The sequence below is a fragment of the Chinchilla lanigera genome, unplaced genomic scaffold (assembly GCF_000276665.1).
Source record: "Chinchilla lanigera isolate Chin_1 unplaced genomic scaffold, ChiLan1.0 scaffold00002, whole genome shotgun sequence".
In the NCBI taxonomy this organism is placed as follows: Eukaryota; Metazoa; Chordata; class Mammalia; order Rodentia; family Chinchillidae; genus Chinchilla; species Chinchilla lanigera.
In genome coordinates, this window is record NW_004955403.1 from 51,365,162 (window position 1) to 51,391,881 (window position 26,720).

General features: G+C 57.1%; 3 protein-coding genes across 8 annotated transcripts in view; 2 read left to right on the plus strand and 1 right to left on the minus strand.

Moving 5' to 3' along the window:
• Positions 1-12,088, plus strand: part of Hmbox1 (homeobox containing 1) — a 177,703-nt gene extending 165,615 nt beyond the window's left edge. For all 6 annotated transcript variants that reach the window (XM_005373788.2, XM_005373783.2, XM_013514363.1 and 3 more), the window contains one exon: positions 105-12,088. In XM_005373788.2, the coding sequence (XP_005373845.1) occupies positions 105-242 (138 nt within the window). In that variant the 3' untranslated portion in view covers positions 243-12,088. The remainder of the gene's footprint in view (positions 1-104) is intronic.
• Positions 12,089-13,766: 1,678 nt separating this feature from the next.
• Kif13b (kinesin family member 13B) overlaps positions 13,767-26,720 on the minus strand; it is a gene marked incomplete in the record, with an annotated part of 157,582 nt that continues 144,628 nt past the window's right edge. Inside the window, 3 exon segments of the mRNA XM_013514371.1 lie at positions 13,767-17,192; positions 20,425-21,154; positions 23,498-23,560. Of these exon segments, the coding sequence (XP_013369825.1) occupies positions 16,927-17,192; positions 20,425-21,154; positions 23,498-23,560 (1,059 nt within the window).
• On the plus strand, positions 15,419-16,217 carry LOC106148656 (predicted GPI-anchored protein 58). Its single transcript, XM_013514916.1, has 2 exons — positions 15,419-15,519; positions 15,593-16,217. The coding sequence occupies exons 1-2, from the start codon at positions 15,419-15,421 to the stop codon at positions 16,215-16,217; spliced, it is 726 nt and encodes a 241-aa protein (XP_013370370.1).

Below are 26,720 nucleotides of genomic sequence, written 5' to 3' on the forward strand. Positions count from 1 at the left end.
TTTCCTCCACGCGTGTTCTGCCTCCCCGTGCCTTGCATGCCTCTGTGAGCTGGAGGACTGTACCGTCCACTAATAACATTAGTTTCTTCTTTCTGCACATCTAGGATGATAGTACGAGCCATAGTGACCACCAAGACCCCATCTCGTTAGCTGTGGAAATGGCAGCAGTCAACCATACTATCTTGGCATTGGCCCGACAAGGAACCAACGAAATCAAGACAGAGGCCCTGGATGATGACTGATCAGGGAGGGTTAGACACAAGTTAACTTAGTTTAGACGTAGCACCTTAGCAGACTTTCCTTGGTCCTTAACATGTGTTCTTACAGTATAACTTGCAGTTTCTTGTATGTCAGGTAGCCGTTAGGGTCTTGTTCTGTGAAGATGGCATGGTGCCCTCAGCCTTTGCATATACTCTCTCAGTATTAATTCCCAGTAAATAATAACCAACCAACCAACCAGACTTCCCTCTCCCAGCCCCCGAGGCTAGAAAATCTTGCTGCTCCGTCTTAGCATTCCAAGAAAGTGCTTCCAGGTATTTAGGTAGCCCTCAGTTCTCAAGTATTAGGCTATGTGTAAAACCTTGGGTACCTTTAGATACGTGTAACACTAGTCTGTACCCCTTTTCCTTCCCCAGACTGATAGGATGCAAGCTGAGGCAGTGGCACAGGATTGACAGACACCACTTGGGGAGTATCCAGAGCAAAAGGAACACTAGAACCCCACCTCAGCGTGAGACTCACTGATTTCAGCTGCAATAAGCCGTGCCTCATATAGTCACACTGTGGCTAGATTACACTTCTTTGGGTGCTGTGCTAAGAATGTCCATGGAAACTCGAGCTCAGATTTGGTTGGTGTTAACATGCCTGACACAGACATGCTTTCCTCTCACAAGCTGTGTGACCTAGTAGATAAAATACTGCCTTCTGCCTTTGGGACCATGATTCAAAACAAAACAAAAAAGACAAAAAAAAAAAAAAAAGTTACGAAAAAACAAAACCCAGCTTGAGAGCATTGGAAAAAAGTATGAGCTGAATGTCTAACGGATGCTAAGTCCAGTCCTCAGAACCACTGTACATTCCGTGGCACAGTTATCAGTGCCTGCCTGGAAAAGCCTTGGAGGTTGTCCTGGTGTCCCCTTTCCCTGCTACCAAAAAGTCTTTCAAGGATGGAGCTAAGGTCAGAAATGAGTAAAAGGACACAGTCTCTGTATCCATTAACAGAAGCCCCCTCAGTCTGAGTCGATAGAGGACTTAGGGGATTTTGCTGACTTGACTATCACAGATGCAAACACTTGCCTAAACGGGAGCAGAAAAAAGCAGGGGACATTCACCACTTCCATGGTGGGTGTGCGAGATACAGCGGGATGTGACTGCTTTGTTGTTCTCTTTACTCTGTCCTTGTAGAGGTGTGAGAAGCTATATTGCTACAGGCAATTTATTTAATAATTGGAAGCCATATTGATAATGGATGTGGTAATATTTGTAAAGTCTAATCTACTTTATGCGGCAGTAACTAATGGAATTTTTTTCCTTGATCACATATGTAGCACTTTTGTTACTTTTTAAAGATATTTATATTTGATAAATCTTTTTTTCATTTTGAGAACTCAAAATACCAAACAGTGAACTTGCGTTATAAAGTCACCCTGTGATCACCTTGTCATCTAGTAGCAAAATGATGAACTATTCATGCATCAAAGAAAATTATATCTGCTGGCCTTGTATGAAAATGATCTCCTGGTATCCGATTAAATGACACACTGTAACTGTGGGTCAGAAAAAAACAGCCTTCAGCGTAGCGGTAGGGGTGGCAGAAGAGGCACAACAGCCGGGCACTTCCTGCCGGGTTCCATCGCTCCTCTGTGTGTCTGAGGAAGCCTCGTTTAGGGGAAGGCTGGGCAGACTGTTACGCGAGACTTCTGTCTTTCTGTCCATTACCTGAAACAGTCTGAGGTAGAAGGAAGATGCCATTTCCTCACACCCCCGCACCCTCACCAAATGTGCTCAACCTAATTTGAGAAAGGCTCACTGGCCTTCCGTGTTGCTCCCTTTCTCGTTGGGATGTTGAATAGCGGCCAGTTTTTAGTTGGTCTCTGCACTTAAGGCAGCACTGATGTGATCATTCCCTTGGCTGTACATTGTGCTTGTGGATGTCTTTGTGAGGGCATGAGTATGCTACCTTCCTATGTCTGTACTTAAGAGTTAAGGCGGGGCCTGGTCCTGCCCCGTCCGTGGATTTCAGGGGGGAAATGTACATATTTTCCCCAACTTCCAAGAGTTGAAGTGAAACAGAGCCGTCTTTTCTGTGTTACTGTATTACTTGAACCAACAAATTCAAGAGTAGCATTTGTTATTCTCAGGAATGAGCCCCCTCCCACACACTCCTCCTACTCATTCTCTGTTTATTGTACTTTTTATTTCAATTGTGAGAGTTTCTTTCCTCTTATTTTACTTAGAAGAAATATATCTTTCCATTTTGGTAGCATTTTGTCTGCTTATTCTCAGATGAATCAGAAAGAACACGGAGAGGGAAAAAACATTCTCTGACAAACCACATGCATGATTTATTGTCAGGAGATTATTATAATTGATAGCTTCTTTAGGATGGGATTCCTAGTGTCATTTGTTTGGTAGTCTTTTTAAAGGAGCAGACCCAAACTGCTAAGACAGCTGCAGTTTGTAAAGAAATCCAGTGATTGCCACAGAAAAGCTAAAATGTTTTGCTGTTTTAAGACCTTTGAGGATGAAAAAGCACCAGAGAGTAAGGAGGAGTTGGCGTCTGTGCAGGCAGCGCCGGCCGGGCTGGCAGTGTAACCCCTCGGGGCACTGCTGCCCAGGCACAACATGCGGTGCTGAGCCGGTGGGGATGGAGGGAGGACATCTGCCCACAGCTCTGGGGACTAGCAGAGACCGCCAGCTGCTCTTTGCTTTTTCACCAGGTGTGAGAATGAACATCTTCGGGGTCAAGATTTAACACTTCTTTTGGTTTTCTATTTGTCATCACCAGGTTTGGCTCCCCTCTGTCTTGCCCGGACCACCTTAGTTTTTATAATGGTGAATACAGCCTGCCACTGTTTGGTTTCTAGTATTTCAGATGGGAAGATTTTCCTTGAGCCTTTTCAGGTTTTAGGTGTGGTATTAAAATAGAAATCCTCGAAATGCTCCATCACTGAAGAGAAAAGCCAGACTCTTAAAAATCACATCCCGTGCTTCTTGGTGGCTCTGAACCTGCTCTCGCCTCTTTCTGTGCTTCAGGTCCCAGAGGACTCTTGGAGTTTTGTTCCTTTCTAGTCAAGGAAGGTTCTTTAAAGTGTGGGGTCTATTCGTGTAATTCATCTGTTATTGTTATTTAAAGATACTGTAATTGAATTACTGTGATCAGATGTGCAAGCCTCCCACCCACCCCCCTCACAAAGGTACCCATCCAAGGCAGTTTCCACCCGTGGGCGGGAGCAGGCGGGCAGTGCAGCAGGGTGGCTGACACCATCGAGTGCCGCTCAGTACTGTGCAGACATTTTGCTTCGTTTCAGCAGACCTGGCAGTGCTGGAGTATCCCATCAGACACATTTCCTCTCAATCTCAGTTCTCTGAGTGGCCCTTCACAGGAAGAGGGAATCTGAGAGCCTGAGAGCCCCTTCTAAGGTACCTTTCACCCCAGCTGCACAGAGGTGAGGAAGAAGCTCGTTCACACTGAAGCATGCAAACCCGGTACTCCAGCTTGTGGAAGACTTCTGATTCAGTGGGACCTGTGTAGTCCCAATGTCTGGATAGATTCTTACCTCAAAGGGGATAAATTATGAAGAATTTATTGACACAGTTGTTTCAGCTCTCCTGCTTTGGCCTTCATCTTCAGGAACTCCTGTGAGAAACTTGCCTCCTGGATACGCAGCGTTAGGCATCAAATATAATAGACGCAATCAGCAGTCTCCTGTCACTTCCTCTTCATCTCTGAACAGTTTCTCTTTGTTCTCTCTGTGCTGCACCACCATGTCCTGGTCTTGAGTTGGCCTTGCTGGAGTGTCTTCTGGCAGCAGCAGGGGTACTGCTCAGTAGCGCCCTCTTCAGCAGTCTGAGGACACAGCATATGGAGCCCAGCTCCATATGCAGCTGAGCCTCCACCTCATCTCTGCCCACAGCTGTGGGAATCAACCCTTCTGCACAACTGATCGCCACCCTGCCCTAGGAATGTGAGCTTCAAGTCCTCACCCTCTTTCTGGTCTTTAGAAGGATTTAGGTAGAAGAGTCTTCCCATTTAACTTGCTCTGCCTTTTAAAAATGCTTTTATCTTTTGTTCAGAGAACAACCAGAGTATTTTTTCCCTGTGAGTCTCAACAGATTCGTAGGCAATAACTTTTCTTGTGGTTGATGATCTTGTGCTCAGCGGCACTCTGTCTACATTGAATAGTCCTGACTTCCTCTGCTGTGCGTTGGTTTCTGTGTTAATCTGGTGATTTAAATCTTGGGCCAGAGTGCTGATGGATTGTGTCATTTTGTTGTGATTATCAGTAATGTTTTACTACTGTGTTCCTTGCGGCTGGGTCAAGACCAGCCAAATCCATGTATAGCTTTACTGAGCCGGATTTATTTGTCAAGATTTCCCAGGTGAGAGTTGGGCTCACTGAGCAGCTCTGCTGGTGGGTGGAGGGGTGGCGGGGGGTGCACTGGGCAGGGCCATGTTACAGCATTCCTTTGTGTGTGTGCTCCTTAAATAGCGAGATGCTGACTCAGGACTTGGGGATCACCTTCGGCTGTGTTGAGCTCGGCGAGCTGAGCTGTGTGCCCTGAAACCCTCCCACTGTCTCTTGGTTTCCGAAGTGTCCGGCCTGCTTCACCCAGAACCGCTGAGTGGTCTGTGGGAAGCGCCCTCCTGAGAGCAGGAGGCCTTCCCGGAGACAGCGTGGAGCGTGGCCCCTTCGCATGCTGTCGTGCAGGTGCCTTCCTTACACACTCTTGGCCCCAGAGATGCCTCCCTGCATCTTTGAAGCCTACTACAGACTCCTTACCGTTCCGAGAACCCAGACACACAGGGGAAAGGCTCTTGAGATCGGTGCGCCGAAACGGTTGCCGACGACAGAAATTCCTCCCCCTGTGCAGCGGGTGCTGTCCACAGGCCGCTCCGGTGCCCTTCCTTTACGATCTGTAAGCAAGAAGCGCCTGCTCTTGGTCCCACAGACCACACTGCTGTTAGGTCTGACTCTTAAGTGCAGCTTTGGTCTTCACACCCTCCAGCGCCGGAAGTTTGTGAATGGAGACGTTTCTGTATCGCCTTCATTAGTCTTGGTGGGGATGAGAAATAGCGAAAAGAAAGCTAAGCCCAAGAAACCCAGTCTCCTGTTGCACTGCGTCTCTTTTGTAGTCGGGAAAGGAAGGGATATAGGAGAGAAGGGTGAGGGAAGATGGGCGGCTCCCGGTTCCCGTCTTGCCAGCAGATGCCTTGGGGCCGCAGGTGTGCGTCGCCCCTTTTCATTGCTGACATTTTGGTACAGCTAACTCCAGTGGAGGCCGTTGAAGTGAAACCTGCCTGGCGCTTTCCGGCACTGGACAGTGTACCGGGGACACTTCAGGACCTGTCCTCTGCTGCCGTCCCCTCTGTGTGCCGGGTTTGCCCTGTCTGTCCGTCCTTGTGTCCGTCCTGACTGTGGTCCCTTGCTCAGTGTGTGCCCCTCCTCGCGGTGTGGGGCAGCGGGCAGCAGGTGGCGCGTGTGCGTGCACGTGCCGCCCTGCGCCTGAGAAATCAGGGAGGCCGGCTCCCCCGACTCCATTTTCGTTTTCTCTCCTTTAAATAAGACTGGCTGTGTACAGCCATAATTAACTCACAAATTCACATTGGTGTGCTGCGATCAAAGGGAGGTTTGGCTGAATCTTTTCAAATTGTAACCATGGTAATTGAGGGGGGTGGCACAGAATGAATATATAAAAATATAATGGCAATTGTTCTGAATGACTGAGTGTCCTCCTGACATGTAATTAGCTGTTTTAGCAGGATGTAGATTGGCATGGTCATAATTAAGAGGATTTCTGTCCTTTATGTGATTGAAAATAGCAGAGCTCCCATCCCTTGTTCCCTTTTAGCACTAATGCTCCCAAGAACATTTGGAACGGCAACTCGGTAAACTAAAATAATGACATAGTATTCATGTTCTCTCAAAGTGAAGAGAAGGATTTGGAGTTATTTCAGCCCCAAAATGGAAGCCGTGATTATTGCTCTCCGTGTGACTTCTGAGTTCTCTGAAGCCGCTCTCATCCACTTGGCTGTTCCACCTTGGGCAGAGTCCCAGGCCAAGGCAGCCTGCGCCAAGGCCCGGCCCCTGCCCTCCGCGCGGGCCTGCGGGGCCGCGTCTGCTCCCCCACGCACCTCGGGCTTTCAGAGTTCTCCCGGGCCCCTCAGCGTCTCCCCTGCCGTCCCCTTCACCAAGTGGCAGTTCGCGGGAGCTGCGCCGCGTCTTCCTCACTGGATCTAAGCTCCAGAGCAGACGGCCTGACAAGGACACAGGCTGTGACCTCCCCCGGGCCTGGCGGGGGCGCAGAGCTGCTCTGTGCTGCGGTCAAGGCCCGTGAGAGTGTGCCCGGCCTTCCTCACACCACTCTTGCCGGCCAGGTGCCACCCTCCCTGCGTCAGCTCCCTCTGCAGTTGTGCTCGCAGCGTGCTGTGTCCGGGTGCTCACGAGTCCTCTTCTCGTTCCCTGTCCTCCCTACATGTCCTCAAACCTGCACAGTCCCCCGGTCATGGCCCCCCTTGTCATCCTGAGGTGCCCTTGGGCAGCACCCCTTCTTCGCTCGCCAGCCTTTCTCTAGCATACGGTGGTGCCGTTTTCTTCCCCCATCACTCGCAGGAGCCTTCATCCAGGTGCGCGTGGCGGCACCAACAGCACCAAGGCGCCTTCACCACTTCCTGCCACCTGCTTCCTGCCCTTCCCCGGCTGCTCATTCAGGCCTGGCCAGCAGCCACTGAGGAAAGTACAGCTCTGGCTTTTGTTCTTACTTTGCTGCTTGCCCTGGTACAGGTCTTGCCCTTCCACATCCACAGGAACCCTGGGCTGCCGGAAGCGCGGGTTACAGTTCTATCTGCTGAGAGGCTGCTTGTTTAGAAGTGTCCTCCTCCTCTTCCTCCTCCTCCTCCTCCTTTTCCTCCACTCGGCGCTCAGGAGACTGTTTCGGGCCTTGGCTTCCTTTTGCTGTGTTCCTCCCCACAGGCCTGTAGTGGAATAGTAGGCTCGCTGGTTTAGAGACAGATCCTGTGTCCACGCAGGGCTCCTCTCCTAAAGGCCACTTACCAGGTAGAGACCAAGAACTGAGCACATGCGCTAACTTGGTGACCGTGGGGCGTTCTCTAAAGAAGCCAGCAGACGTTCCCTGGTCTGCTCACATCCAGAGGATGCAGGATCCGTGCTGCAGTCGGAACCCCTAACGAGAGTGCCATCTCGGGATGTGCTGCCACTGAGAGGAGGTGGAGACACTGCCCTCCCCGTGTCCCCAGGGGCACTGTGACCCAAACTTCCTGCGCCCAGTTTTCTTTACCAGCAGCGGCCCTGTCCCACCATGGAAAAACCACCTGACCAGAATCAATGACAACATACGTTGTGCTCACCATGAAATACTTAGTTTTGGGGAGAAAACACCAGAAGCCAATTGTACTTGTAAGACTGTCTGAAGACGCTGCCATTCTAAATCAGTTTTGGGAGACAGGCGAGCAGCCGTCCCCGGCAGTGCCACTGTAGCCACAGCAGGCCGTGGCCACCAGTGCCTGTTCACCCTCCGAGGGGAGCTGGAAGAGGACAGACCCCACCACCTTGCATCCTCCACGGACCACCTTGAGTCTTCCTACTTGGCCAGCGAGGTGTGAAATGTGGGGACATAAGCCCCTGGCTGTGTTGGAGCATGAGGGAACCGCAGGTGGTGGTCACCCGTGTGGGGCCAAAGGGACGACTGTCCCCTGCACTCCACGCTCGTAGCCCAGTAGTACAGTGAGAAGCAGGGCGCAGTTGCTGTCGCCTTAGGCACCCTGCTTGTGTTCGGAGTGTGCTGCTGTGCCTTCCACTCCTCTTGCTGTTCCCTCCACAGTAGTGACGATGGCCGGGTGGGATACTGTGGGAACAGGTCGACGCCCCGGTGCTGTCAGTGTCTGCCCTGTCATAGCTGGGTCTGCTCATCGCAAGCCTCACCTGGTCCACGGGAGCAGCTGCGTGGCCGCGAGTCCAGGTTTCAGTCCAGCCTAGGGCCTTCTCGTATCCAAAGTCCAGGATGGAACAGGCTGCCCAGCCCTGGGCCATTTGGAGGCTCAGTGACTTACTGGTCAGGGACACTGGACAAGGGACTTAGGCTCTGAGCTTCCCTGAAGATTCTCTGAAAATTCTATCCCTCCCTCCTACCTCTTCCTCTTACTGTAAAAATAAGAGTTGCTTCTGTTCTGTCTCCCTCCCCTATCTTGATAGGCATCCTTAAAGTACAAGAGAAACAGCCACAGCTTTGGAGCTGTCCCCATGAGGGAACCCCCTGGGTGGTAAGTTGGGGTCGAAGACTCATTGGGACATAGCTGGCTAGTGAGGTTTTTGTGACCAAGCCCTCACTCGGGGGCCCCTGACACCCTCGTCCGGAGGGGAGCACGTACCGTGCCTTTCCTGCCGGCGCTGACCAGGACTCTGCTCTCTACACCCTTGGCTGCCAGGAGACCCAGAGTGGGGCGCAGCCTGCGGGCCCACGGCAGAGACAGTTTTCGGGACTTGAGTTCAGCATGCGGCCTCCCTTATGTCGGCGTCTTCCCAGTGCTTCCGGGCTGAGTCTGAACTTCAGTCCTGCTGTTTGGTGTTTGGCTTCTTTTGAGCACAGAAAGCGTCCCCATTTTTGCTTTACTGGAAGTAAGAGCCCAGCATAAACGTGAGGGTCACTTTGCACTGCGCCATTCACTGCAGCTATTAAGCTGGAAAACAAAACAAGCGTTAATGTTCTTAATGTAAACAGCTTCCCCAGCTCCCGCGGGTGTTGCAGCCGCCAGGGCATCGGGCAGCCCACAGCAGAGTGGGTGGAGAGGAGAGCTCGATGCGGGCTTCCAGGAAGCGTCCTCCTTCCGGTTGGCCTTGGCGCCCATGCCCTTGTGTGGGAATCGGTGACCCCTGCCTCTCGCATCTCTAAACATGGGCACCAGGGAAACAAAACCACAGCGGGTGGGGCGGGTGCACGCCTTCCACGCGCCTGAGTGCTGGCGAGGCTTCTTCACATCTGGTTTTGCCAAACCCCGCTCTGAAGGCCCTGCTTTCCCCAGTCATTTCCTCGAGTTGAGCATGCGACAGCACGTGGGCGTCACCTGCGCCTCCTGCAGCCCTGTGCATACCTTCAGGGTCCCAGCCTGCCGCCTCAGTGGCCCCTTATCCATCTTGGCCACCACTGGCATCTGACGCCCACCCTGGCCAGCAGTGGGACACCCCCTGATGGAAGATGCTGAGACCGAGGCAGTCACTTCCCCTGGTGGAGCCTGCAGCCTGCTCCGATCGCCTGCGCCCGCCTGTCCTCCCCCGCTGTGGTCACGCAGAGAGCAGCACCTTCCCAGGATGACTCTTGTTTATGTTTAAGTGCCTAAGCAAGTTGCAGACCTCTGGATCCTGCCAGTTAGCCTGCCCCGCCGTGCCCTCCCCCCTCCCCCTGCCTGGCCCTGGGGTAGGCTTGGGCTCCCCCCAGTATCCCTGCCGTTCTGCAGGCGGAGCGGCCCCAGCCCAGGAGTTGGGGGAGCTCTTCAGCGTGTCAGGTGGCTCCGTCACTGCTCCCAGCTCTTCTGTTGTTGGTCTTGGTTCATAGCTTTGAGGAGCCCGCTTAGCAGGGGCTCGGTGGCTGCCATGAAGGCAGGAGACAGGACCACTCAAACCAAAAGCCTGTCTCCTAGCGGTGGCGACGCGCCCAGACACGGCAGAGCATGACTTGCCCAGCTGTGCCCCGGGGGACAGGGTGCCTGCTCGCAGCCGCCATCAGGAGGTGTTCGCCAGATCCTCGTGCATCGCCGCAGATGAGTGAGGGGGTTTGCTTTTTAAGGTCATGTAGGTCTGACCTAGGTTTGGGGCCTTCGTTACACGGTGAGCACAGGACAGATGACGCTGCACTTGTTCAGATCCCACCGCCAGCAGCACGCAGATGATTTGTGGGTGTGTTAAAAGGTTTTGCAAATGGAACAATCCATACCCAGGCACTTTATTTTCGTTAATAACCCAGCATTTTTGTTCAGACAATGAGTAACCCAACGTTGGCCTGTGACACGCGTGGGCGAGTGCATTCTGCCTCGGAGAGAGCAGGGCAGCGGGGGAGAAGGTGGCAACACGGAGAGGAGAGCGCCCCTGTGGCCAGGGCCCGCCTGTCCCCGTGCGACTGAGCAGGGAAGAATGTAGCTGAGGCCCTGGGCTAGGGAGGACGCAGAGGCGGCGGAGGGCCTGGCCGCTTGTCCCTTCCCTGGACTCACTGCAGCCAGGGCAGGGCGCTGAGCAACGGTTCCGTCTCGTGCCGTGTGCGCTTGTCCCGTGTGTGCAGGGCTGGGCGTGGGCTGGCGCAGAGGACACGCCAAGCCGTGGGCGCCGGCCTGCGTCGGCTTCTCAAGGCTGCGTGCGCTCAGCATCCGCGAACAGCCCAGTGTCCGAGAGCGGCCGCGCACGCCCGCCGTGGCTGCTGTGTCTGTCTCGGTGTTTCCCGCCGGCGTCTCCTCTGGTCTCCGGCCCCATCGCGCACCACGTGTCCCTGAGGGCGTCACACCTGTGTCTGAGTCTGCTGTAAGGTGTTCAGTCTACCTCAAGGGTCACCACGGTAAGCTCTGTCACGGAACCCTCCCTCCGCGCCACACACTGGAATGTAGCCCGCCCGCCACCCGTCTCCTGTAATCACCACAAATCCTAGTGCAAATTGGATGCTGCTTTAAATGTGAAAACAATTGTTCAAAAGCTATAAAACCTGAATGAAAGCTAAAGCTGAATTTATAAGCCTTGTTGCATATGAGCCAAAAGTGCAAAAAGCTCTATATAATGAACTAACCTGCCACTCGTATAAATATAAATATATATAAATATATTAAAATCAGACTGTTCTACAAAATTGTGTATTTGTATTTTTGTGTACGTACAATTTTCTGCTAAGCAGAAGGAGGATGTAGTATAGGATGCTGTGAGAAGAGATTTGGTTTACTCCTATTTCTTTGTTACTTATTTTTGTTAACATCAGATGCCTGTCTTCGTCTTCTGTGTATGACACTGTTTGGAAAGCTGCAGTATCTCTCTTCCTTAGGGCCGGAGTCCAGAGAGAACCACGTCTGGGCCTTAGAGATCTGTCTCGGCCGCTCGGCACAGAGGGAGCGGGGCGCAGCGCCTCACCGCGGAGCCACACCCGCGCGGTCCCGAGGTGGCACAGAGGGAGGGACGTGACTCTCGAGGGCCGGGCGGGCTCGGGGCCTGCTGCCTGTAGACATCAACTTGCCCTTACACGAGCCCTGGCTCCCTCCAGGAAGGCTCTGCTCGGCGTCCGTGAGGAGGGCCACGGGCTGGCCCCAAACAGGACAGGGCCGCTCACCTCCCTTGGCAGCAGCAGGTGGCTCCAGCTGGCACAGCGCCCCGCTCCAGGTCCTCGCTGCCTTTCTCCGATCAGGTGGCCCCACGCCGCCTGCTGCTCCGCAGCCAGACCCCAGCCTGGTCCCAGAGCATTACCAAACCCACTCTGCCGGTGCTAAATGCGAGAGGGGGGCAGTGGCTGCGAGGCCCGCCCGGGACCCCCAGCCGGGGCCGGGCACCGTGCCCTCGCGGAAGCTGCCCTAGGGAGAGTGATACTGCAGCTTCGCCCGTAGGACTCGGACTCCACAGTGTGTGATGACTGTAGCGGGAAGCGCTTGTTTCTGGGTGGCAGCGATCAGAGAAACAAGTGCTCTATTGTATTGATTAAAATAGTTCCAATGAGTCCTGTATCATTGTATCTCCTATTCTGGATTAGTGCCTTTTGGACAGTAGACTGTTCTGTAATTAAAATGTAGTATACTGCTTTTTTGTACAGTTTTGTTTTAATAAAACTTTTTTTTAATTTGTGTTTATTTTAGTATTGTACCTACTAGAGAATAAAATGTATAACTGAACCGAGGCTGCCTGGGATTTCTTTGGGTCCAGCTGAACACTCACGCTCGACGTGCCCAGCTCCATGGGGATACAGGTCCCTTCAAGCTCTTCAGAGGCATCGGGCCCAGAGTCCTGGGGAAAGGATCAGGCCGCAGATCCTGCCTGGGAGGGAGAGGCCCAAGGAAGTCCTGCCCCCTGCCCCCTGCCTCGCCTGAGCCCACAGCGACCCTCAGGGACCCTCCCAGGGTTCCCAAGCCACCTGCCCTGCGCTCAGAAGCACTGCCCACCCCGGCCTTCCTGGATTCGCATTTCCCTTTCCCTGCCACACCCTGAGCCTTGTCTCGCGGGAGCTCTCCCGGGGCTTCCCCTAGGGCAGCAGCGGCAGGAAAACCTAAGATGTTACGCAGCCTTCCTTACAGGCTTGCAGCAACGCCCGTCAGGTCCCTCACAGCTCTGCGTTCTCCCGGCGTGCCCGGTGCCTTCCCCTCCCCGCGAACCCTCAGAAGTAAAAGGTCTTTCCTTTCCCCTCGGCACACATTTAGACCAAGAAACTTACAAGTAGAGGCAGCGAGGGCAGGACCTGCGTTGGCAGCAGAGCTCCTAATAGGGTGGTCCCCTCCCCACGCTTTGTGCTTTGGCCCCAGACTGCTTAGGAGCTCTGACCTTCAGCCCATGGCCTGTCTGTCCCCTGCGTCACCGCCCCGTGTCCCCACCTTAGGGCCAGTGCCCTGCACACCATGGACCACCCAGCGCACAAGGCGAGGCCAGGACAGGTGCAGATGTTTCCACACGGCATGTGAGCAAGTGACCTGATGTCACAGTCACCGGGGCTCGCTTTGGGGCGGAGCAACTGTAAAACCCCAGGAACTTGAAGACTTCTCCTTGGAGCTTTGTCAGGGTCAGTTCCATTCAGATTCCTGCCTCACTCCAGAGCCGCTCCTGGCTGCCATGTCCCGTCCCCGCTTGGCAGTGCCAGGCTCTGAGCAACTCTTCTGCACTCGTGAATATAAACAAGCCCTGCTCTGACGCACTCTGGCTGATGGCCATCTCCATCACGTAGGTGGCTGCGGCCGACATCCGCAAGGACCTTAGGAGACTGGGCTGAGTGACAAACCCACAGGGGGAAAGCAAGGCCACAGAGGTCCTTTGCAGTGGCCACTGCGAGGCCCACGCTGGCGCTGGACTGTGGCCCCGGGGTCCCGTGGCAGGCAAAGGAGGCCTGGTCACCTCCCCAGCCCACAGGCCGAACCCACCACTGTCCGTGCCTTCCAGTCCCCTGCTGGGCGGGCAGCTGGATGACGTCTGCAGGAGGTGGCCTCATCAGCACACAGGGCCACCAGGACTGACAGAGTCCACCGTCCCCTGGGACTTGGCCCAGGCACTGCCAGCAGGCCCACTGCCACAACCCTCGTCCCCGTTCCCGAAACACCGTCCCAGAGCACGGAGCCTCTGCCTCTACAGAAGAGGCCCTCTGTTCCCGGCCCAGTGCAGAATGCGTCTGTCACAGGCTGAGGGGATGGGCTGGGAGCTCTGCCAGAGGGGTGTGCCCAAGGGACCACCGTTCCCACACTTCCTCCTTCCGGTCTCCATCCGGAAGAGCCCACGGCCGCTGCGGAGAACGAGGCCATGATCGGGAACAGTCTGCAGGGAGCCTGAAGGGTGTCAGGGTCGAGAAGGGAGAAGCGACAGAGCTCAGACGGAGGCAAGAAATCATCTTTTATTTAGAAGCTGCTGGTCATTTGGTGGAAAGGCATATATGGTACAAAATTACAGAGGTTTAGTTCATCGTCCAATACAAACCATTGAGGTCTTTACAGTTCATTAGAGTCTTTGGATTTTTTTAACCTACTTAAGTGTACCAAACCACTCGAATCAAAGTCACCTCTTTACACGTGAACTCATTCTATGTACAAAAGCCACACCTAGGGAAGCACAGCCGAAACTCTCCAAAAAGGTTAGTGTCTGCAGCCACCAGGAAGGCGCCCCGGTTTCCTAAGCAAGCTGCCTCGGGCAGTGTCTTGCGCAGGAGCGGGCTGCGCTTGGCCCCAGGAGAGCACGACAGGTGGCCGGGGCGCCCCCCACCTGGCTGAGGCGGCCTGGGGCTGCGGGCGATGGAGCACAGGCGCGCCCGGAGCTGCTCCTCTCACCCTGGGAGGCCCTGAGCCAGGGGAGGAGACAGCAGGCAGCGACGGGACCTCCACGCCTTCCAAGCCTGCGCCGCCGCTCACGTGGGTCACAGCGCGGTCCTCCCCCGAAGACCAGCCCAGGAACCCCGCCCGCGCCTTGGCCCTCAGCCCCTCTCCGGTCTCAGCTGGGTCCCCACCCTGCCCTCTCGGCCCAGCACTGAGCGCCGTGGCCCCACACAAGTCAGTGTCCATCGGCACCACGAGGTGGGCTTCATCAGGACGCTGCTGCTGCTCACCGGGCCGTGGGCGGGCGGGGCTGAGGCCGCCCAGGCCTCTCGGTGCGGGGCGGGAGGCAGCAGTGCCCTGCCTGCCGCGGTCAGCACGGTGCAGTGCTCTCTGAAGGCAGAACCGGGGCTTGGGGGGCGCAGGTCGTGTGAGATCTGAGGAGCAGGGCCAGGCCCCGCCGGCTCCCTGCACAGGCTGAGTCGCCGGAGGCGACCTCGGCTGCCCCAGCAGGAACCCCAGCCCGGGGCGGCTCCCAAGGACACCGACGGGACAAGCTTCTGACATGCTACCAGCGTGAACCCCCACCACACTTTTTCTGAGAAAAGCCCAGCCAGGCTGCACGCTGGGGAAGCGAGGGCAGTGGAGGTCTCAGGGACACCTTTCTGCACCCCTGTGGAGTGCCGCCTGCAAGCATCACCCAGGGCGGGGACGGCACCTGCAGGCCCGGGTGCTTTGCAGGGGCCCAGGGCATCTGTGGGGCTTTAAGGCAGGGGTGTCCCAGGAGGCGGAGCTTCCTGGACACCGCAGGGCAGCAGGATGAGGGCTCGGCTGTGGCTGGGCACTGGGGGGCAGTGGAGGTGGCCAAGGGCATCAGACTGGGCCAGAACCAGGCAGCTCGAGCCCGAAGCGCCAGCGAGCTCCACTACAAGCAGCCATCCCGTCTGGCACTCCTTTAGCTCCTACTCCGCCACAAGCCCCCGGCTGACTGCAGACGACGGTCACGCTGCGCCCTGGACAGCCAGAGCCCGCGAGCCCGTCTCTCGGTACATGAGAGACACCCAGGGTCTCACACTTCCACGGCGGCACCTCCTACACAGTGCCTGGCCGGCCTCCCGCAGGGAGTTCTCGGGGTGCTGACTCCTTCCACGACCACCGGGCCGGACACCACGCAAGGAACAGGGGGCCATGACACCACCTAACCACCCCAGCCAGTACTAGATGGGGCGGAGCGAGCAGAAGGCCCTGCAAACTGCCAGCACTCATTCAGACACGCCGGCAGCCGTCCCTAAGTGCCAGCCTGAAGACGAGCAGAAAGCCAAGTCGGTGCCGGCCTGGAAAGGGGCTCCGCACACGGCCACACCGTCCCTGCGAGGGCGATGGTCCGCCCCGCAGGCCCGCCAGCCCAGACCCTAGGAAACAGGAAGACGCTGCTGTGTCCCCCCGCCCCCGGGCCCTGTGCGGGTGCAAGGAAGGCTGCAGAGCCCTGCCGGGCGGCGAGGCACACGGGTTAGAGATACTAAGTACGCCGCAGCTGCCAGCGGGGCACCGGGCCGGGCTGTGGGGACCCGAGGCTCTGTGTTCCGAGGAGCCACCGTGTGGGCCGCCCCAACCAGTCAAGGGTCCAGCGCCGCTTCCTGCCTCCAGCTCAGACCCCAGAGAACCCGGGATTCTGCCACAAGAGCTCTTCTTGAAAGCTCAGGAGCACAGAGGAGGAACCGGAACCAGACTCAGGGCACCTGGCCTCCATCCTGGGCTAGGGCCACGGGGGCCTGGGGAGCCCGGGCCAGGTCCTGTCCCCCTTCACACACACGCCGCTCCCGCACAACGGAGACACACCACAGGCTCGGAGGCGGCGGCCAGGCTGGGGCGACTCAGGGCTGGGCCCGGGCCCCGGAGACATCACCAAGCCCCGATGTCAGTGGCTACCTGCCAGGCCGCGGTTGGGGCTCAGGAACCAGCAGACACGAACGTGGCCCGGGACGTCCCCAACACCGAACTGCACCGAACGGGGCAGTGAGCCACGTTCACCACCCCCAGCCCCCCAGCAGGGCCGGCCACGCCGTCGGTCGGCTTTCTGCACAGTAAGGACACTTGGGTGTCTGCGGTGCAGGGACCAATGAGGGCTATGGCCCAGCCACCTCCAGCACCCGCGCACCAGGCAGGAGCCTGGTGGCCAAGGGCGAAGGCAGAGGCTTGGGTGGATATGACTGAGGCTCGAGAGAGAGATGTCAATTTGGAAAAATAAATATAAATAAATATGTTCCAAGGATCCTGTGAAGGGAATACACGGTAACCAGGTTTAAAGACGCCGGCACACCCACAAAGACCCCTGCCAGGGGCCTGTGAGACGGGGCGGGTGGGCCAAGGCACTTGAAGGAGCTGGCACTTGGGGCGGAGGGCGGAGTCCTTGCTGGGCACGGCAAGGACACTCAGGGCCAGGGTGTAAATTAAGACATTAGTGGGGTCACAGAGTTAAAAACAGGTGGGCACCACGAAACCCCAGCAGGGACACCCCTGGCCCAGGCTGTGCGGAGGGCCTCAGCCCCTGTCCCACAGCCCCTCCTGGCTTCCAGAAGCCCCCCATCCTCCACCCCCGAGAAAAGGAAGAAGCAAAGCTTCTGGAGTCCCAGGGAGCAGGGAACTAGGGGGGTCACCAGCCCTGCGTCGTGCAAAAAGCATTCCGGCCCTGCTCAGGAGGTCCCATCCCTGGCCACCAGGTGCCGCACTCAGCTGGCCCAGGACTTCCGGTTCTCCACGTTCTTGGGGCTCCTGTCAGCCTTGGCCAGGGCAGCCGTCAGTGAGGCCAGGTTGGTGGCAGAGCCTGAGAGGGTGGCGCTGCGGCGGACCTCGAGGGCACCCTGTGCCCGGAGCCCCGTGCTGCGCCTGCGCCCGGCAGCCTGGGCCTTGCGTACCCGGGCCGGCCGCACCAGCAGCCCGTAGCCAGGGTTGCACTTGAAGTACTGCTTCCCGCCGATCGAGCCGTCATTCTTTCCTGCAGGGAGCAGAGAAGGGACGTCAGTCGAGCCCCACTGATCTGTCACCTCCCTTCCCAGGGGTTCACAGGTGCTGCCCCCTGAGGCCAGGGCACATGGGCACCAGGGATGGGCACCCCGAGTGCTGTGGCCCTCTGGAGGGACATGCAGAGACAGCACTCTGCATCGTGCCCTCCAGCGGGCACGATGACCTTCCATCAGGATGGGTGGCATTGGCAGAACAACTCTTCCCCTAAGCCTCTTAATGCAAACTGGTAAAACTGCCGGAGTACCGGGACAGACCCCACGGCCGCGTAGGGTGCCAAGGCGCGGCAGTTTTGTGGGCAAAGCACTGAAAGGGCGTGTGCAGGGCAGGCGGCAGCTGGTGATGAAGCACACACTTTGAAGCCCCCTGCTCCTACTTCCCTCCTCTCTCCCCGCCTTGCTGGTCTGGATCCAGTGGCAGGAGGGCCATGGCTTAGCTCCCCTGGCCACACATGATGCAGAAGTTCAGATCTAACACGCTCACGGGCTCAGAGGTGGGGGTCTTGGAAGGAGATGATGACAGCACTGCCTCACGAGTGGATTCACCCAAGGATGGGTTCACACCCCAGTGGGCTGTCAGGAGTGGGCCTGGCTGGAGGTGGCCACTGAGGCATTACCAGGAAGGGCATATACTTGTCCCCAGCTCCTCCCTTCTTGTCCTCTTCCTGCCTGCCAGGGTGTGGAGCACCTTGTCTTCCGCCAAGCCTGGGGCCAGCTGGCCATGGGTGGAACCCTGACACTGCGCCAAGCACCCCTCTCCTCCTTTAAGCTGTGGGTATCAGATGTTCTGCAGTGACAGGACACTTCGGAGACCTGAGGCGTCCCGGCCCTGACAGGATCCCACGTGCATCAGACGCACTCCGGCCCCTCCCTCCCACTCTCGGGCCTTCCTCTCAGCCCACAGTGCACGGCCAGCCTGTCCTCCTTCTGTCTTGTACCCAGGCCTGCTCCTTGGCTCCTTCCTGCTTCGGGGGCCTCTCCAGCCCCGTCTACTGGCTGCAGCCTCCCGTCATCCCTCTGTCGTCTGAGTATGTTCACCACCTCCACAGCTGCCGCCACACTGAACCTTGATCCCTTTCCCCGGGGCATCTGGGGCTTTTGTTTTTATTTGTTGATTTCCTTCTTTTGAAGCAGGGTCTTCTCACTCTGTAGCCTCCCAGTGCTGTGGTTTACAGCCGGGCACCACCTCGCCTGGCGCTCTGGACACCTGCGGCACCTTCACTCTCCCCCAAAACCTATTCTCCAAGATAGGGTCTTTCAACCCCGGATGCCTTCCATCCACACTGGCTCCTGCACAGGGCACAGACCCTGGGGACGCGGCCACCAGGTGCCCTCAGCTCATGCTGCCTCACTGCTCGCCCCGCCTCGCCCCACCCCAGTGCCTCTGCTGCCTCCAATGCACCTTGCGGTCCGTCCCCCACCGACCCTCCCTGCCCCCGTTCTGCTCCCCATCCGTCACAGCATCCGCTGCTCTCAAAGCTTTAGCCATTTACTTAGTGACTTTCTCCTCTCCAGAATTAAAGTCCAGTTACATCAGGGGTGTGATGGTACCCTCAGAATGTAGAGCAGAACTGGAACACACTGTGTAATTACTTAGTACGCGCTGCACTGCGTGAATTAAATTATTTGCTAATCTCCCTTTAATTCTTGAGTTCAACTGCAGACATAAACTTGCTTCGCACTTCCCCTGTACACCTCAGGAGAAGCGGATTTAAAACAAATTCCCAGCCTGTGTGACATTAATCTTCTAGAATCACTTCCAATTCGAGCCATTCCGTGCCCAAGGATGAGCTTAAAGGCAGCAAGTGAGTTCACAGGGAGCACAGGGCCCAGGGACACAGCCAGCACCGGTGTGGCTGCCGCCGGGACAGGGCCCAGCACACTGTGGGCACCCCACCGACCTTCTGGCTCCAGCGCGGGTTCATGAAGCCGTCCTCTCCTCCACTCTGCCCTCGAGCTCCCACTGCACTCTCTGAGCCACCAGCCAGGCCCCAGGGGACCTGACGGAGCCCAGCCAGCCAAGCCGACCGCCTAGTACCGCGGGGCCCAGCCACTTGGGGGGACAGCCCGGCAAAGCACCAGCTGCAAAGCTCCAAGCCCATGGCGTCCACACAAAACCATCCACACCGACAGGCACAGCACCGGCCCTAGCACAGCTGGCACAGAGCCAAGCCTGGGCCAGACCAGGGCACAGCCGGGCTGCAGGCTGGAGGGGCGGCCACAAGGCCTGCGCAGCCCAGCAGACAAGGCCCTCCTCGCAGGTGGGAACAAGGCCAGGCGGGGCAGCTAGGGCTGGGAGGGCGCAGCTGCTGGGGACCAGGGTTCCGGGGCTCGGGGTGTGCTCTGAAGTCACACGGCGCCGAGGGCCCAGCCACAGATGCTTAGCAGCCCGCAAAAACACGCTGAGGGGAATGTCATGGAGTGTGAGCGACCGCTCAGAGAAGCTGATTAAGACAACTCCCCAAAGGCCCCGGGGCCGAACACTTCCTGAGGTCCTGCCCTCGTGACTGTGTATGAGACCCAAGCATGCAGAGGAACTCGTGTCACCCGGCCCAGAGCTCCCCACCTGTGGCCAGGGCACCCAGGAAGTCTTGGAACGAAATGGAGGATCCGGCATCACAAGGGCCCCCCTCCCACCTAAGGCTAAGCTACTGTGCTCCCTCAAACGCAGAGGCTTCTCTGACGGAGGAAAGTACATTTAAGGATGGATGTGGTGGCAAGCGGTTATCCTCCCAGCTACCGAGGAGGCTGAGGCATGAGGCTCTCTTTGGCCCAGGGGTTTGAGGAGAAACTGGGCAACACAGCAGGACCCCAATCTCAAAGGGGGGAGTATTAAAGCCGTTATAAACTAGATGTGGTGGCAGAGGCCTCTAGCCCCACCACACTGGGAAGCTGAGGCAGAGGATCCCAAGTCTGAGTCCCGCCTGGGCAGCTTAGAGACTTCATGAGGCTTAGAAATACAGCTCACTGCAGAGGCCCTGGGTTCATTCCGCACTACTGAAAAAACGAACAAAAACCCCACAAATGTCTAGTAACTTTTGGTTACCATCCTGGGTTTCTAGGAACCTTCCAGAGTTAAACAAGCAAACTCTCACCTGAAAGAGATCCTGATTGAGGATGGCGGGGCTGGGGCCCAGAGCACAGCCTGTCCTGCTGTCCTGCCTGACCCGCTGTCCCTACCACCCAAGGCCCCTCCCTAGCACTCACCGGAAGGCAGGTCGAGCTCCACGCCGACCCATGTGCCCTCCTGGAAGTCAGTCGGGCCGATGTACCGCACGATGCCCGTTTTGGTGGTGCCCACGGCAACATACTCCCCCTCTTTGAGCCACTCGGGCACTTCGCTGGCTTCCTCGGAGTCAGATGCCACTTCTGGCTTCCCGGCGGCCTGCTCCCCAGAGTTGCCAGGCCCCCCCGTGGCCAGCAGGTCCTCCTCGGCCCCAGAGCAGCCGCCGCCCAGCATGCGCGTGAAAGACTTCAGCTCCGAGGTGCGCACCTTCCGGATCCTGAATGGGGACGCGGGTGCCTGGGCGTCTGGCAGCAGCAAAGGCCTGGGGACCTCAAGCTCCGCGTACGTGGCAGGCTGCGCCGAGGGCTCTTCTGGGCCCGATGGGTAGCTCTTCGTGCCTGAAGGAGAGGCCACCTCCGCCTCTGGGTTCTGGCCTGGCGCAGCTGGGGAGCTGGGCGTCTGCCCGCTTGGGCCCGTGGCGTCCAGGCTGAGGGCAAGCGCGTCTGACAAGGTGGCAGTAGAGACGCTGTGCGAGAAGTAGCCACTGGAGGCCTCACTCAGGGGGCTGGGGGGCCCGTCCTGCCCCTCAGGGGCCGGGGTGACAGCAGTGGTGTGTGGAGGGGCCGGCTTGTCCAACACCTTCATGGCAGGGGCTGCCGTGGGCACTGTGGCCTCCGAGGCCACACCAGGCCCCAGGCTCCCTCGCTGAGCCTGCAGCAGAAGGAAGCACATCTGAGACGGGCGAGTCAGGCGACCCGCTCACCAGAACAGGCACACTGAGACACTGTACCCGTGAGGGGCACAGAGCCCGGCACTGCACAGGCACCCTCAGCTCTGAGCCTGCATCCGGGGGCGGCCAGGCCGTGCCCCGTTCCACTTCTCCCCTGGTGGCGCTCATCTCTGCCACCAGGGTCAGGGCCGGGGGGCGGGGCGGGGACGGGACGACAGCAGAAGGCAAAGGCTCTCACTCTAGGGTGGGGCGCAGGCAGTGGGTGTGGTAACTGTTCCCATGGAAACCCAACCTCTGCCCACTGTGAGCTCACAGAGATACAAGGGGACAACAGAAAGGAAAGCGTGATCTCATCAGAGGGTCTGAAGGTGCATCAGCAGCTCAGGCACGAGAGGCGCTGACCCAGCTGGGCACTCCCAACTTGGGTTCGGGGCAGGGCCAGGACCAGGGTCGGGCACCAGTGGGCCACGGCCTCCTGTGAAGTGGCTGTCCCTCTGGCTGCTGTGGAAGGCTGGGGCCGTGTCAGGGCCCCGGGGCCAGGAGGACCACTGGCAGAGGACAGAGCTAGGGGCAGCCGGGCTGCACGTGTCCCTCACATCACTCTGTCCACGTCACTAGGCAGAGGACACACGCGAAGCCACGTCCCAGGGGGCACAATGACAGCCACCGCTTGTCCAAATCTCACAGTGCCGGGGATGCCCGGGAAGGCGCTCTTCATCGACAACCGAACTAGCAGGGGCAGCTGGCCGGTTACCCTTCTGCTCCCTACCCTCGGTGTCGGGGGAAGCGGCGGGTGGGGGATGAGTGGGTGGGTACTGCTCAGAAGAAATATGTTTTCCAATATTTACGGAAAAATTATTTATATTACAGGAATGGTCATTTTCCATTTGAAATACACGATTTATTCGAACTGGGAAACAGCTGAGATCTATGAGTCTCTTACAGTTCCTTGGCCTAACGCCGCAGTTTGATAAATCATGCATTTTCCCGCGAACTGTCATTTGTATCCCTGTTTCCAGAGGCCTCCCCTCACCACGAGGCGCACTTTCAGGGGATGAAATTAACAGCACCTCTGGAGATTAACAGCCCGTTTCTGTGATGGATCTCGGGGCTACAGAACGTGCTCTCTCCAATAGATCAGTAACTGCCACCCGCACAAATACTCTAAAAGATTAGGCAGTCCTTCAATCCCCTTCACACTCTGCATGTGTTCTATGTATTCCTTTCTATTTAGGGTTGGTCTCACTGCCCACGGGGGAAGAAAACACACAAAACTACAGTGGAGACTCCCCTCGCCGGCCACCGGGACCATGCCGTCCCTCCTCACACCTACGGCGTGGCTCGTCCCCGGGAGTGGCCAGCGGAGGGCAGGCAGAAGTCTGCACACATCCATTTACACTGTGGCCCTAGAAGCTGAAGGATCCGTCCAAGAACCCAGGAAGCAGAAAGCCAGGGCTGAGGGCCGGATGTGCCAGGACAAGATGACAGAGGCCAGCACCCTGGCGCTGTTCCCCCAGGCTGCACCCAGACGGGCCAGCTGACGCTGAGCTGCTATCTTCAATGTCACTGGGGACGTTTCCGGAGGGCTCTTGGAAAACCACTGCTGAGGGAACCACCAGACCCAGATGGCAGCTGGGCCACCATCCCAGAGACAGGGTGCGCAGACGTCCCTGCCAGGACCACCCAGCCCGCACCCTGGGGAGGGCCCACGCGGTGCCCCCAGGAAGCTCACGAGCCTCGGAAGCACCTGGCGAAAGGGCCTTTCAGAAACAAGGGGAAGGGAGGTACGAGTGTCCCTTCAGACTACTGGGGAGATTTTGCTATTGTTCTAATAAATAAAACTTCCTATGAAGATCCAGCATTTCCTAAGAGAATGAAGCACAGTGGGAGAAAATAGATTTGCTATTCATAAGAGCAGAAGTGCTGTTGATCTGTGGGAGGTCATAAGAGACTATTTTCTCCCAGCTTAGCATTAGTCTTTTCACGCTGATATCATGAATCAGAATGAAATGTAAAACTGAGAATTAAGCAAACACTTAGGAGAAGGAGATCGTTCTGTTTATAGAAATCCCCTCTGCCTAGCAGTGGGCCATTAAAGCACAGACTACATTAGCAGTCAAGCACCCAAAAGTTTAGCAATCATATGATTAACACGTTGAAAATAGAAAGTATAACGCGGAAAATGTGGAAGGAGAAGACAGTGACCTACACTGTAGTTAATTATCAAACAGGAGTGCGAAGAAAAAAAACAGCACAGGTGTAGACAGAGCGATCCAGCACCAGCGCCACCACTGCGAAGGGGCAGCCCCGGCCCAGCGACTCACCTCCTCCGTCCTGGCCGCCTGGGCGTCGGGGAGAGGAGCCTGCACCAGGATTCGGGGCACGGGCTGAGGAGACAAGCGCGTGTGCCAGTCAGGGATCACAGGGGCCAGGACAACGGGACAGGTGTCCCCCGGACAGAGCAAGAGGCGTAGGAGGGGCCCTGCCGCCCAGGCCACAGGGGCAACAAGGGGCCCAGCCAGGCAGACAAGACACACTCCGGTCACCGCCACACGCGGGCGCTCGCACGCTCGGTCCCTCTGCAGTCGCAGTGCCCAGCCCTCGGCGGCTACACAGTGCAGCCAGAAGAGACCCAGAAGGACGCCGGGCTCATGGTCACACGTCGCCACAGGAAACGGGAACACGGGAAGCCGTCTGGCCCAAGTACCAGGCATAGAGCAAGCGTGGGCCTGAAACTAAACCGGTAAAGGAAAGGGGTCGCCAGGTTTCTGAGCGGAGACGGCAGATGAGAGCTGAAAATCGGACTGGGCTGGCAGCAGGACACAAGCTGGCGGGAGAACCGAAGTCTGAGGAGACAAAGCAGCTCCACAGCAGCCGTGAGGCACGGACCCAGCCTTGAGGCCTGGGTTAACGGGTGTAAATCAGGTGACAAGAAAGGACTTTATCACTTACGGAGTTACAGACACGATTCCAGGAAGGTTAAAGGAGAAAGACAAAAACGATTAGAGCCAGGATAAGGAAAGGACATCAGCAGGGAAAGGAACCAGCAACTCCGGATACGGCCCCTGGGTTTGACCAGGCCACGCGACACAGCAGCTGGCACGCAGGACGGAGGTCTCAGGCCGCCCTGCTTGGCTCCCCAGCACCCTTCTCCAGTGTGTGAGCTCAGGAACAAGGGCCCTGTCCAGGCGCAGAGGGCACAGGAAGGGCTCCTCTCCTCTGCTGGGCCCACAGGGGACAGAGGGTGGCGGCTGCACCACCAGACAGCTCACATCGACATCGAAAGGTCCCCTGGGCCTGAGGCTGTCACACGGTGGCCACCGTCTGGACAGAGCTCAGCCCGGGCTGTGGTCCTCTCTCCTGTCCCTCCACCCGTGACCCAGACCCGGCTGGAGGTTGGAGTGCAGGGGAAAGGCAGCCCATGCGCAGGTGCCAGCCAGAGCAGCGGGCACGGTGGCTGCACTTCTGCAAAGGGAACCACGTGACCACACGTGCCTGGGGCTGCCCGGGAGACACATGCTGGGGAGCAGCGGGCGTGGACAGACAGGACTGAAGTCAGGGCGCAGGGAAAAGGGCTCGAGGAGATCACAGCAGAACCGGCTCAGGGAAAGGACAGATGAGCTAAGGGAACGTCACTCCCCAACACGGTGCTGCCGCAGTGGTCACTGCCAGAAAGCACTGTGGTGGCCGAGCGAGCACAAGGGGGGGCCTGCAGCAGGAGCACCACCTCCAGTGCCAGGGCCTGAACGGGAGCCCCTCCGGCAGCCTCCTGACTCCTGGGCCAGACGGGTGGGCCCAGACTCGGGTACTGCAGCGCCCCAAGATTCCCAAGGATGCGCGACCTCCCTCCCCCTCCTGCACTGGGCCCACGGCCTCACAGCGCCAGGCAGAGGCCGCTGTCCCTGTGTTCTTCCCACAGTGTCTAAAGCCTCCCACAGACAGGAAGCTGCTCGGAGGACACTTCCTCATGAAGACAAAAACGCTGCTGAGGCTCAGACTAGTTACATCTGACGTAGGTTAGTAAGACCAGGGGATAAGCACTCCTACTGAGCTGAAGCTCACCCCTTCCCAAGCATAAAACTGTAGAGACCTTCCAGAGGCAGAAGGGTGACCACATCAGACAGAACCTTTCCTAGAAAGACATCATCTTTCCCTCAAGTAGACTCGTGTGATTATACAGTCCAGCACGTGCTTAATCAGTAAGTGCTGAAATGAATTTTAGGGCCAAATTGACTGCTACGCTGGTTTCAACTCCAGGGAACAAATCCTGCTTGGCACAGATTTCACGGGGTCTCACATCACCCGGGCTTGAACTCAGGGCCCTCTGCCGCACAAGGAACTGTCCAGCCGTGAGAAAGGCCATTCAGGCAAATGACTAATGCAGGTATACTGGAATGGATGTTTTCTTTGGTTTTGGTTTCCTGAGACAGGAGATATGCAGTGCGGCTGGCCTTGAACTCACTGTGTAACTCAGGTCAGCCTCAAACTCATGCTGATCCTCCTGCCTCAGCCTCCTGAGTGCTGGGATTACAGGCGTGTGCCACCACGCCTGGCTCTGGAATAGACATTCTGAAAGTAGAGAAAGTTCAGAGGAGAAATGATCACAGATAGGTGCCCGCAGGGGGTGACAGTATAGTGAGACTGGTGAGCCACACACAGGCAGGAAGCAGAAGTGCCCTGTGTGTGCTGTTCTGTCTACACACGGCTCTGACCCCAAAAGCCACTCCGCTTGCAGGTCTTGGGGTGAGACTCCCCGGCCTGCCTGGTGCTGGGCAGAGAAGGGAGAGCTGGGCTGCGAGGCAGAGGCCTGTGAGCTCCTGGGGGGATTTCACAGGCAACAGAGCGGGCGCGGGCTGCAGAATGAGGCTCCGGTAAGATCTATGCTCCCAACGGGGAACCCTCAGCAGAGGGAGACGCTAAACACACTGGATCAATTAAGAACTTACTTCAGTGATTCCATGGAGAACTCCTAAAAGCTTGAACTGGGACAGTAAAAGGAAACAGAAATAGAAATACAGCCAGCTGCAGAGGCTGGAGAAACACTAAAGACGACGCCCAGGGCGAGGAGCCCGGGTCACCTGCTCAAGTGGGAGCATGCGCGCAGGCTGCCTGCTTGAGCAAGGCCGGGGATGAAAACAGCAGTCTCTTAAGGGTCCCTGACCCATCCTCAGAGCATGCCGGAACCTCAACTGTGCCGCTTCTTCACACCTAACAGCTCTAATTTCCAAATGCGTATTGTTTGTATTTTAGTGCTCTTTCACACCCCCTCTACAGGCATCAGCTCTATTTCAGGAGCTCAAAACATTTCAGATCATAAGTTCATTAATCCTTACAACACATCTGGTAACTATTAATAAAAATGACTGCACAGTAGTTGGCAGCTATAAATATTAAGGAGAAGTCCCATGAGGCAAGTGAATATAATTGCCCACATCTCACACCGTGGAAACCAGCACCGAGAGAGCATCTACCCATTGGTTAAACGTGCTCAGGGCACCCGAGCAGTGACAGACACTGGAGGGGCTCGGGAGAGGACTGAGCACTGCC